This window comes from Culex quinquefasciatus, chromosome 3 (genome assembly GCF_015732765.1).
Source record: "Culex quinquefasciatus strain JHB chromosome 3, VPISU_Cqui_1.0_pri_paternal, whole genome shotgun sequence".
In the NCBI taxonomy this organism is placed as follows: Eukaryota; Metazoa; Arthropoda; class Insecta; order Diptera; family Culicidae; genus Culex; species Culex quinquefasciatus.
The window spans coordinates 151,890,691-151,902,856 of NC_051863.1; the positions used below are offsets into that span (position 1 = coordinate 151,890,691).

General features: G+C 33.0%; 1 protein-coding gene across 1 annotated transcript; it reads right to left on the bottom strand.

The window, feature by feature from the left end:
• Positions 1-5,742: 5,742 nt before the first annotated feature.
• Positions 5,743-7,782, bottom strand: LOC6044501. Its single transcript, XM_038261279.1, has 6 exons — positions 7,556-7,782; positions 6,988-7,495; positions 6,792-6,917; positions 6,579-6,726; positions 6,286-6,516; positions 5,743-6,051 (listed from the first exon to the last, which is right to left on the bottom strand). The coding sequence occupies exons 2-6, from the start codon at positions 7,396-7,398 to the stop codon at positions 5,765-5,767; spliced, it is 1,203 nt and encodes a 400-aa protein (XP_038117207.1). The 5' UTR covers positions 7,399-7,495; positions 7,556-7,782; the 3' UTR covers positions 5,743-5,764.
• Between the last annotated feature and the right edge of the window lie 4,384 nt (positions 7,783-12,166).

Below are 12,166 nucleotides of genomic sequence, written 5' to 3' on the forward strand. Positions count from 1 at the left end.
AATTTTATTTTAAAACATGATTTTTTTTTATAAATTATGAACATAAAATTCTTTTCAATACACTGTAGACTGGGAAAAAATGTAAGGACAATCCATTAAGGTACGGACCAACTCTGAGCAACGCTCGCCTCCTATCCAGCTAGCATGGGGGCAGTCCTGAAATTAATTTTAAAAAATGTTAAGAATGCTTGAGGAACAGATTCCATAGACTAGAATAATTATTGTAAAAGTAATACTGAAAGCAAACTACCTAATAAATGCATAACAGGTCGTTAGGTCAGATTTAAATTGTACTACATATTTTTCTCCAAATATAATCAACACTCTATCTTTCCATTTTTCATGACTCAAAATTTTGTTATATTTTTTTTTATTTTGATGAAACTTTGTCCATCGGTCCTTTAGTCCAAAAAACCAATTTCGCATCAGTGGCTTTTTCAATCAAATTTTAGAGCTGTCAACACAAAAGTGATATGAAAAAGTTCGAAACCTCATGTCTTGAAAAGAGATTTTCTGAACGATTTGGTATCTTTGGTAAAGTTGTAGAACTTTTCAGTAAAAAATAAGTTCTCGAAAAAAAAATCATAAAAACTGTACCTTCATCGATTTTTTTTTTCATTTTATGATATGTTTTAGAGGACCAAAAGTGCCATCTTTTGATGGGCGTTTTTTATTCTGGGCAGTCTAAAAAATTTGAAAAAAAAAAGAATTATCAAAATCATTTCCTGAATGTCAAATTGAATTTGCAATCGTTCTTTTGTACTTGAAAGTATTTCTGTGAAATTTTGAATTCACCGTTTTCACGTTATACCCATTTTGAGGCAAAATTGTTCGGAAAATGTGTCTTTTTGAAATTCTCATCCATCCCTGAAAAAGTATAGTTGCTTTGAAATGTGAGTCGTGATTTCGGCATTCTTATTTTTTTAAGGAATGAGAAAACTTGCAAAGTTTAATTCTATGGCATCGAAAGTCAGATCTATAGTTTCCAAGATATCATACATTAAAAATAAGATGCAAAATTCGGGCATAAAATAAATGATAGACAAAGTATCATCCAAATAAAAAAAAAAAACAATGAAAAGTAGATTTGTGAAAACGTGAGAATCAGCGATTTGTGGAAAAATTACATTTGCCTTCATTTGCAATAAAAAACTAAAATACATTCAAATTGTAAAAAAAATACATTCCAGACTCAACTACTCGAAGGCTTCAAAAAGTTATCGAATCACATGTTTTTTTGTTTTTTAAGTGATTTAGTAATTTAGAAATACAGTCGACTCTCTGGCTGTCGATCTTCTCGATATCAATATTGCTCCATCTATCGATGAATTCTTCAGTCCCTTCAACCTGCTTCGATTGGCTTTATTCCTCGATATTTTCTCTTACTTGAAGGATCTCTTCCTCGACGGTCCCTTGGATTCTGTTTGCTTTAGAAATCTCTTCCGGTTGTCAATATTGTCACTATCTCATGGCTTGCATAGGTATTTTTCTTTGCGAAGCGAAGCTTTGAAGGGTGTTTGACATTAATTTGTTTTGTTTGCTGGACGTTGCCATGATTCTCTCCCATAGCTGGGTACCAAGAAAAACATATTTTCAATCGAGTCTTCATTTTGCATCGTTCTGTAAACTGATGATTCTCTTCCTCGACGGTCCCTTGGATATTGACAACCAGAGAGTCGACTGTACTTTGAAAATATATTTGGTACGCAATCAACTACTCAAATTTGACTAAAATGGTGTCGGTAAGCTCAAAGTTGATTTTAACATCAAGTAAGAAGATTAAAAAAAAAGCAAGAAACACATTTTTGATTCGATTCAATTCGATATTATTCGATTATAAAATCTATTGGATGATCCCCATAGAAATAAAGCATTCCAAAAATATTAAACAGATTTTAGAAGATTTTTTTTTAATTTCTGCCTTCATTTTTACGTTAAATTTACAATAAAAAATACACTTTTTTCTTTGAATGATTATTTTATGTTTTTTTTTTCGAAATTGAAATCTTTTGGTTTATCAAAAGAAATTGTATGAGTAACAAATAATAAAATTGATAAAATCTAAAATGTTTTAGATTACAAAATTACCCGAAATGTTATTCCAATCACACAGTTCAGAAACAGAGCGGCTATCGGTAAACACTCACTGGAAGTTTTGTTACTTTGAATGTCTTCATGATAATCGTAGGGCTTGGCCTGTGAAGAGACAGTTATGAAATCTATAAAGATACCCATAGTATCACAAATGCTCTCAAACTCACATAAAACGCCTTGTCGCATGCGGTGACCGCCTTCTCGACCAGCTTGCTCCACTCCGATTTGGGTGGAATCCGCGATGTCAGGACGTTCTTGGCTCGAACGGCAGAAAATTTCTTATTGGTCAATATTTTGGTCATATTTAGCGCGCATTCTGCCTGGCACTGATGAAAAAAGTTATTTTTATGTTAAAACTTTTTCGCTAATCTTACATGGGGTTTTCGGGAGCGACGTGACCACGGACAACCGGCGGAAGTTTGACGGCCGAACAGGACTTCATAACCACCGGCGGCATCAGCAGTGGATGTGTGCAGCAGGACGCAATGGTAGCCCTTGCGTACCTTTCCGGGCAGGTTGCGTAGTAGGAATTGTACTATTACGAGGATGGAAATAAAAAAATACTCTGGAGATTTTTTTTTATACCATTATTTTTTTATCTTTTTGTGTATTTTTTTAACCGACTTGGGTAAAGAGCATTAAAAAACATAAACTAGACTTTTTATGTTTTTTAACGTAAAATTGACTGCTGAATCGAATGCCGTCATTGGTCTTTAAAAAAAGTTAAGTTTTTTTTTAATATTCAGGGTTCCGAAGGTGGTTTTGAGTTGTTTTTTTTTATTTGCTGATTGGATGCCTGAAAACACGATAATTTGGTTTATTCCAGTTTTACTTTACTTAAGTCTAAAGTAAAAAAATCTTTGCATTGGTTTTACAAGCCTTAAACTATACAGAATCCAATCACAACATCTATTTCGCCATTAAATCATGTTTCATGTCACAAATTGTTGTCAAACGAATGGAGTCACTTTTTAGTTTGACACCTTGTTTGACACCCTTTTTACACGGAGTTCACACACACCACCAAACGTTTGTTTTGATAGTGTGCGTGAGCGCTGTGTAAAAAGTGACAGTTCGTCACTTTTTAGTTTGACTTTGACCAACCAACGGGGTACAAACTGAAAAAGTGTCAAACGAAAAAGTGACCAACCACCGGCTCGATTCTTTTTCGAAGGGTGCAAAAAGATCCGAGTTGATCCTGATGAGTTATTAGCAATGCAATGCACGTGTACCCCAAAATTATTATTTTTTAAGTTGACATTTTTTTTACAAGTTTCTCTCTAAGACTATGATGTATTCCAAACAAACACGTTTTTTTCATAAAATTATACCTCTTTTAAGTCCACATTAAGTTAAACATACAGTCATGCCCCGGTTTTGCAAGCCACGGTTTTGCACTGCCCTGGTTTTGATTCGTTCAGCTGCCTCGGTTAAGCACGACCCAGTTCTCAACTGAAGCACAGAGCGTAGGGACTATCCATAAAACACGTGGATACTGGGAATGCTATGACAATTTTTTTTTTGAAAATTCATTTTATTACAAAACTACGTATATTCGAAAAATACTCAAAATTACAGTTTTTCAAATGATCGGGATTTATTCATACATTCCAAATATTATGAATACAAAGAGACGAGTTGTTCCTTTTAATTCCGCTATATATTTTAATATCTTGACAGATACGTATTTCATCTACTACTTGCAAGCTTCATCAGTGTTCTGTTCTGGATGATCGGAATTTTTCTTACATTTCTTATGCCATGCCATTTTTGAATGCTCAAATTTCAGTTTTGTTAAGTATGGGTATCAAACGATCGATTTTTTAAATAAATTTTGAATATATATATATTAAATATAATTAATATATAATTAAAAGTACTCAAAATTTTAACAAAACTACATATTTTTAAAAAATACTCCAAATTTCAAAATTTATTACATTCAATATTTTTGGAAAAAAATAGATCATTTGATACTCATACAGCAATTCCATTTGAAAAAAGCCTTAACCGAAAAAAAGTTCTCCAATTGGGCTCAAAATTTTCGGGGGTTTCTTGGCCAAAATAATTAAATAGAACCGTGTTTTTTTTTTGTTTGACCATTGGGGTGACCTACGTCATGCTAGGGTGGTTCAAAAAATTGCCAAAACCACTTTTTCCAAGAAAATCATACCTCCGCGCCATTTCATTCAATTTTAGCTGTCTTTTATGCAAAAGAAAGGTGATTATTTTGGCTATTTTCGAAAAAAAAGTAAGATGTGTCAAAAATATAGTTTAACATTTGAGCAGTTCTCTACGGAATCGGTTATTTTTTCATTAATTTTAATTTTTGTTTTTTTTTTTTAATCCGGCTGAAACCTTTTTTGGTGCCTTTGGTATGCCCAAAGAAGCCATTTTGCATCATTAGTTTGTCCATATAATTTTCCATACAAATTTGGCAGCTGTCCATACAAAAATGATGTGTGAAAATTCAAAAATCTGTATTTTTTGAAGTAATTTTTTGATCGATTTGATGTCTTCGGCAAAGTTGTAGGTATGGATATGGACTACACTGAAAAAATGATACACGGTAAAAAAAATTGGTAATTTTTTTATTTCACTTTTTGTCACTAAAACTTCCCAGTAAGAAAGACTCGAGCCGAAATGGCTCGAACCGCTCGCTAAACTCGAGCCGAATCTCGCTCGAATCGAGGCAAATTCGCCTCGAATTTGGCGTGTAAATGCCTCGAATTCGAGCTCTTTTGACACAAAAAATTCGCGCTACTCGAGCTAAGAAATATTTCACTCGCATCTCAGGAATTATTTCAAGTAGTTCAGACTTCAAACATAGATGTCGCTGTTCAATTAACCGACCGATGCGACCTCTAGCGGTGAGTAGGAAAATTAAGGGATTGTTTTGCTTTGATTTGGTAAACATTGCCAAATTTATCAAAAGAGCGAATTGACTAATAAAAGCCAATTCGCCTTTTAATAAATTAAGCAATATACAAAAACTGGACAAAAAATACTAGAACACGTAAAGATTTATTATCTGGTAGATTTACAAATTTTATGTTTTTTTGGTTATGTTTTTTAAACTCTTGACGAATTCGCGGCACCACGACGAAATCGCGCCGGGAATCGGGGCCATCCGGAAGACGGACATGGAAGAGTTCACGATGACCTGCTCGTCACGTAGTGTGCCACGTTGCGCTTCAGGTAGATCAAGGCCAGGAGCAGTTCCTTGACGCGATGTAGAATGTCCTTACGGCATCGGGACGACTTCATTTGCTCGATGCGCTTGACCAGGATGGTCCCGTTGACGCGCCTGTTCACGATCACATCGAGGGCGTAATTTACAACGTTGAACACGCGCCCGGCCTTGTAGAAAATGCCCTTTTGAAAGGCATCGGTTCCGGCAAAAACGGTTCCAGTGAGTCCTGGAACAAGATAAATTATACTTTAGATTTCGGTTAAGTTTTAAAATGTTCATGACTTACTTTAAATAAATACGCCAATACAATTCGGTTCCGTGAACAGAATTAATATTCCGACTAACTACGTGGGGTGCAACAAAACAGCTTGACTCCCCATCCCTTGCTACTTTCCCCAAACGAACGTCGTGGTTCCGGTCATGGCGGCCGACCTGGCGCTGCTGCTGCCGCGCACGATCGTCATCGATCGATCACGGTCAGCTCGAGCTGTTCCGCAGCAGGTTCTCGATGTGCTCCCGGATGAACGGATCGGCCATGGTGTTGTTCCGGTTGTTCCGCAGGATCGACTCGAACTCCATGATGTCGTTGTTCTTGTAGCTCACGATCAGGTTCGTCATGGACAAAATTTCCGGGCCGTTTTTGTGCGGTTTCGCTTCCTGCGAGTCGAACGGGTTGATGCCGGACCTCTTGAGCACGTTCGCGAGGACGAGGTATTTGAGACAGGTCGTGCGCCGGGACGAGCCGTACTCGTCGTAGTTGTTAAACGCCTCGAAAAAGTCCGTGTGTACCTTTTCGAACTCGCCTTCGCGCGCACCTACCGCCACACTCCCAGGTGACGCCCATGATAAAGGGGTGCGGGATGGCTGATTTAATGTGCAGGGACTGTTCGTGAAGGGCCTTTAGCTTTTTGTTGTTCTTACGGTGTACATTTGGATCTCAAGCGCGTAGACTTCTAGTAGCTTTCCCTTTTTAAGGTCGTCCTCGCCGTCGTCCATCTGGCAGGATTGGTGCAGCTGTTTGAGGATTTTCTGGAGCTTGCCAAAGTCGTTCCGATCGAAGAACAGCTTCCCGAGCTTCGTGTTGGTTTTGAACCAGAGCCGATTGTTCTTGGCGTCTTTGAGCGCTTCCAGCGTGGTCTCGTAAAAGTTTTGCAACTGCTTCATGTTCTTCGAGGTCGAGATGTAGTCCAGAATTGCTTGTACCGGGTCATGATTACCGAGTAGTTTTTCTGAAAAGAATTCAATGGTTAAACAATAGATTCGAAGTCCCTACAGCGCCGTCCTTCCTCACCAATTTGAAGTTGATCTGAAGTTGGTCTTGTTCCAATGTAACCAGCGTAACGACGGGCAAGTCGATGCGGCTGACGCGGGCTTACCGCCGCAGGAAGCGATTTAACAGCGGAATGCCCAAGTCGTAGCCGATCGTCTTGAACTCCGCGCTAGCCTGCTTGCCGAAAATGTTGAACCGGGACCGGTTCGACGGTTTCTCGGCCGCGATCGTCACATCCTCCTCCCAGTTGATTTCGGCCAGGTCCGCATCAACCTCCGGCGGCGGGGCGTTGAAATCGACGTTGCTCGTGTCCAGCAGGGTGCGTTCAAACCCGTTGAACACGCCCATGATCTGCTGGCGCTGCTGGGACGAATCGAACTCCCGCGCCAACTGACTGTACACAAAGTCGTCCAGCAGGTTCGCGTTGTACTCCTCCATCATGGATCGCTCGAGCCGGATGTACTGCGAGCAGGTTGCGCTGTTTTTCACGATCGAGTGCACCTCTTCTTCCCATTGCGATCGACTTCCTCCAGGAACAACTGGCTGCAGTTGGGATCGACGGCCTCCTGGTAGCTCGGGAAGTAATCATCGTCGTCATCGACCTGCTGAACGACCGCCTCCGGCAACAATCAGTTCCATCTGCTCGCTCTCCCAGGCGTCGAAGGCTTGCGAGTCCAGCTGGTTCCTTTGGGATCTTCGGCTTGCTCGACGACGCCGCAATCTCGTTCGAGCTCTTGCGCTTTGGAGTGGAAATCCACGACTCGAACAGGGACTTGCGCGAGTTCGGGATGGTCGCGGAGAGTTTCCCGGGCGGCGATTCCTTTCGACTAAGCCAAACCATCCTGCACGGACTTCGCTCCGTCAGGGGAGTCCTTCTGCGAAATGTCCAGCACGATGCACCGGCTTGTACCGGAGGAGGAACCGGAATAATCCTCCGGCTGGAAGAAAAGCAAGGGATTAGTTTGTTTTGTTTTGTTTAATTCTAAAAATCAACTCACTTTTGTACAACATTTCACTGAAGGATAAATAAATGGCCAAGGTGCGATCCCAATGGTTACTTGACGGCGTTTCTGTGGCATAGTATGACGCATTCTCAGCGTGGTCAATCGTACTACATAGTACTTCTTCAAAACGTTCGTCTCTGCAATCTGGAACCGGACTCGGCTGGACTCAGGAACTTGTGGGCTGGATGGGATACGTTGACGATTTTGTTGGTGCTCGATGGAAAAGCAAAAAAAGAAAACGAAAAAAAAATGATTACCAAATTAAAATGTTTACACAAAAAAGGAACATGCTTGAAAAGAATCAGTTTTTTTATATTCTATTTGTATTTTTAAAGTATATATGTACAGTAGTTGTTCGAAAACGTAGCCCAGTCATCGAGTGCTGCTCGCTAACTGGGCTGAACGAAAAATAACGAGGGGACCACCGATGCATAATATTTTCCTGATGAAATATAAACATAAAAGTTACTAAAATTTATTAACAATGCTTACTTTTCATGTTTTAATCAAATAAAAATTTGAAAACTGTTTTTTTTCTATTATTTGAACAGGTTTTTGGCATCCATTAACCCCTCGGTCATTTCGGTTTTGTTTTGGTTTTTGACGTTTGTCGGTTACCGAACAACTACTGTATTCAATACCTTAATGATCAATGGAAATCAAAAAAGGTTTGAATTAAATGTAGACTTAAAACTAAAATCTAAATATATCGGGCAAAATACTTTTAAATAGTTCTTATAAATATTTATTATGAATATGATTCTGATAGTTTGACTGTTGTTCTTCTTTTCTTTTCTAAAATTCAAAAATTCAAAAATTCTAATATTCTAATATTCTGAAATTCTAAAATTCTAAAATTCTAAAATTCTAAAATTCTAAAATTCTAAAATTCTAAAATTCTAAAATTTAAAATTTAAAATTCTAAAATTCTAAAATTTAAAATTTAAAATTTAAAATTCTAAAATTTAAAATTTAAAATTCTAAAATTCTAAAATTTAAAATTCTAAAATTCTAAAATTCTAAAATTCTAAAATTCTAAAATTCTAAAATTTAAAATTCTAAAATTTAAAATTCTAAAATTTAAAATTCTAAAATTTAAAATTCTAAAATTCTAAAATTCTAAAATTTAAAATTCTAAAATTCTAAAATTCTAAAATTCTAAAATTTAAAATTCTAAAATTCTTAAATTTAAATTCTTAAATTTAAAATTCTAAAATTTAAAATTCTAAAATTTAAAATTCTAAAATTTAAAATTCTAAAATTCTAAAATTCTAAAATTCTAAAATTCTAAAATTCTAAAATTCTAAAATTCTAAAATTCTTAAATTTAAATTCTTAAATTTAAATTCTTAAATTCTTAAATTCTTAAATTCTTAAATTCTTAAATTCTTAAATTCTTAAATTCTTAAATTCTTAAATTCTGAAATTTTGAAATTCTGAAATTCTGAAATTCTGAAATTTTGAAATTCTGAAATTCTTAAATTCTTAAATTCTGAAATTCTGAAATTCTGAAATTCTGAAATTCTGAAATTCTTAAATTCTGAAATTCTGAAATTCTGAAATTTGAAATTCTTAAATTTAAATTCTTAAATTCTTAAATTCTTAAATTCTTAAATTCTTAAATTTTAAATTCTTAAATTCTTAAATTCTTAAATTCTTAAATTCTTAAATTCTTAAATTCTTAAATTCTTAAATTTTAAATTCTTAAATTTAAATTCTTAAATTCTTAAATTCTTAAATTCTTAAATTCTTAAATTCTTAAATTCTTAAATTCTTAAATTCTTAAATTCTTAAATTCTTAAATTCTTAAATTCTTAAATTCTTAAATTCTTAAATTCTTAAATTCTTAAATTCTTAAATTCTTAAATTCTTAAATTCTTAAATTCTTAAATTCTTGAATTTGTATTTTTTTGTATCCATAGTTTCTAAGAACTTCTCGATATTAATGACTTTTTCGATATCTTTTAAAATTAACTGTATTAAATTTGTCTTAAAATTTTGCTTTCAAGATAGAATTTCCTGTGCTATTTTAGATTTTTTTAAAGAGCCCATGAAATTGAGTAGTTTAGGTGAGAAGGTATTAATACTATTGAGGGAAAATATTAAAAATTAAAAGTACTGTTACAGTAAGTGTTGTCAGTATATAAAGTATTTAAATTTTGTTTGAAATAATCAAGGCAATCGAAGTATTGAAGTTTTTCAAGTATTCAAAGAATTTAATGTGTTGAGTATTGTAATGTGCGTTTCAAGCATTTCAGCAATTTCAAGCATTTGAAGTATTTAAACTATTAAATGTATTCAAATATTTCAAATATGTTAAGTATTTAAAGTACTTCAGGTATCTGAAGTATTTAATAGTATTCTTCGTACTCAAAGGATTAAAATAATTCAGGTACCTATTTAAAATATTTTAAGTATTTCAATGAATTTATGTTTTGAACGTAGTTTTTTTTTTAAATATCAAGTATTTCAAATATTTGAAACTAGTTTTTCAAGTATATCAAGTATTTAAAGTATTGCAATTATTTAATGTATTAGAATTGTTCAAATATGTCAAATATTTGAAGTAGGGGAACTATACCCTTTTTCAGCCTATTTCTATAATCGGCCTATCAGCACTTTGATCAAGAATTAATGCTTTTATAAAGTGTTTTTGACTGATCCAAAGTAATAAATAGCTCAAATAAAAGTGAGCAAGCAACTCTCCATTGTTGATACATCTAAAAATGTTGATTTAATAGCGGAAAACGACGAAAGTGATGAGAATTGATCGAACGGCTTAAAAATGGGTATATTTCCCCTATATAAAGTACATCTAGTAAATCAAGTATTTCAAGTATTGCAAGTTTTTCAATTATTTCAAATATTTGATGTATTCAAAGGACTACACAATTCAAAGAATACAAAATATTTTAAGTTTTAAACGTATATCAATTATTTTAGGCATTGATTAAATTTCAAGTATTTTAAGTATTTGAAGTTTATCAAGTATTTTAAGAATATTGAATATTTAAGTATTAAAAGTACTCTAAGTATTACAAGTATTTTGAGTGTTTCAAAAATTTCAAATACATCAAGTATTTAATTAACTTCAAATATTCAAAGTACCCAAAGTATTTGAAGTAATAAAATATTTAAAGTTTTTAAGGGTGCACAACAACGAAAGAAGTTGTTGTCTTCTTATTCCAAAATTGTCAAACTTACGGACCCAATCCTGCAATAATGGGATTGTAAAATTAATCAAACTATGATGAAAATTACTTTGTAAACTCTAGGTGATGAATAAAAAAATATTTCGATAGTAGCCGTAGTTTTGAAGACACTAAAATTTCTGTAACAAAAATCTGGGTGCAAATGCTCTGGTTGATGTGCACCGTACAAGAATTTAAAGTCTTAATGTATTTAAAGTATTCAAAGTATTTCAATTATTTTTAGTGTTAAATGTATTGAAAGTATTTCAAGTGTTTAAAACATTTCAAGTATTTGAACTATATCAAGTATATAAAGTATATAAAATATTTAAAGTGTTTCAAATATTTTGAATTTTTAAAAGAATATAAAGAACTTCCAGAGTTTCAAGTATATAAAGAATTCAAAGTATTTAATGTTTTCAAAAATTTCTAATGTTTTTAGTATTTGAAGAATATCAAGTACATCAAATACTAAAAACAAAGTATTTCAAACATGCAAATAATACAAATGTTTTGATTGTTTAGAGTATTTAATGTGCTAATATTAAAAGTATTTAAAGAATTAAAAGTATTTAAAATATTTAAAGTGTTTCAAGTATGTAAAGTAGCTCAAAGTATTTCAAGTATTTCAAGTATTTCAAGTATTCCAAGTATTTAAATTAAAGTATTTAAAGTATTTAAAGTATTGAAAGTATTGAAAGTATTGAAAGTATTTAAAGTATTTAAAGTATTTAAAGTATTTAATGTATTTAAAGTATTTAAAGTATTTAAAGTATTTAAAGTATTTAAAGTATTTAAAGTATTCAAAGTATTCAAAGTATTCAAAGCATTAAAAGTAATAAAAGTATTAAAAGTATTTAAAGTATTTAAAGTATTTAAAGTATTTAAAGTATTTAAAGTATTTAAAGTATTTAAAGTATTTAAAGTATTTAAAGTATGCAAAGTATTTAAAGTATTTAAAGTATGCAAAGTATTTAAAGTATTTAAAGTATTTTTTAAAGTATTTAAAGTATTTAAAGTATTTAAAGTATTTAAAGTATTTAAAGTATTTACAGTATTTACAGTAATTAAAGTATTTAAAGTATTTAACGGTGCACATCAACCAGAGTTTTTGCACCCAGATTTTTGTTACAGACATTTTAGTATCTTAAAAACTACAGGTACTATTGAAATATTTTTGTATTCATCCCTTAAAGTACTGTCCACAAAGTAATTTACAATAAAGTTTGATTAATTTTACAATTCCGTTATTGCAGGATTGAGTCCGTAAATATGACAATTTTGGAATAAGAATACAACAACTTCCTTCGTTGCTGTGCACCCTTAAAGTGCTTAAAGATTTAATGTGATTTAAAGAATTTAAAGTGCTTAAAGTATTTACAATAATCAAAGTATTCATAGTATACAAAGGACTA

Coding starts and splice junctions, on each gene's coding strand:
- LOC6044501 (XM_038261279.1), bottom strand. CDS start 7,398: ATGGTTTGGCTTAGTCGAAAGGAATCGCCGCCCGGGAAACTCTCCGCG. Junction 6,918..6,987: donor GAGCGATCCATGATGGAGGA/GTACAACGCGAA, acceptor TCGTCCCAGCAG/CGCCAGCAGATCATGGGCGT. Junction 6,517..6,578: donor TTCAGATCAACTTCAAATTG/GTGAGGAAGGAC, acceptor AATTCTTTTCAG/AAAAACTACTCGGTAATCAT.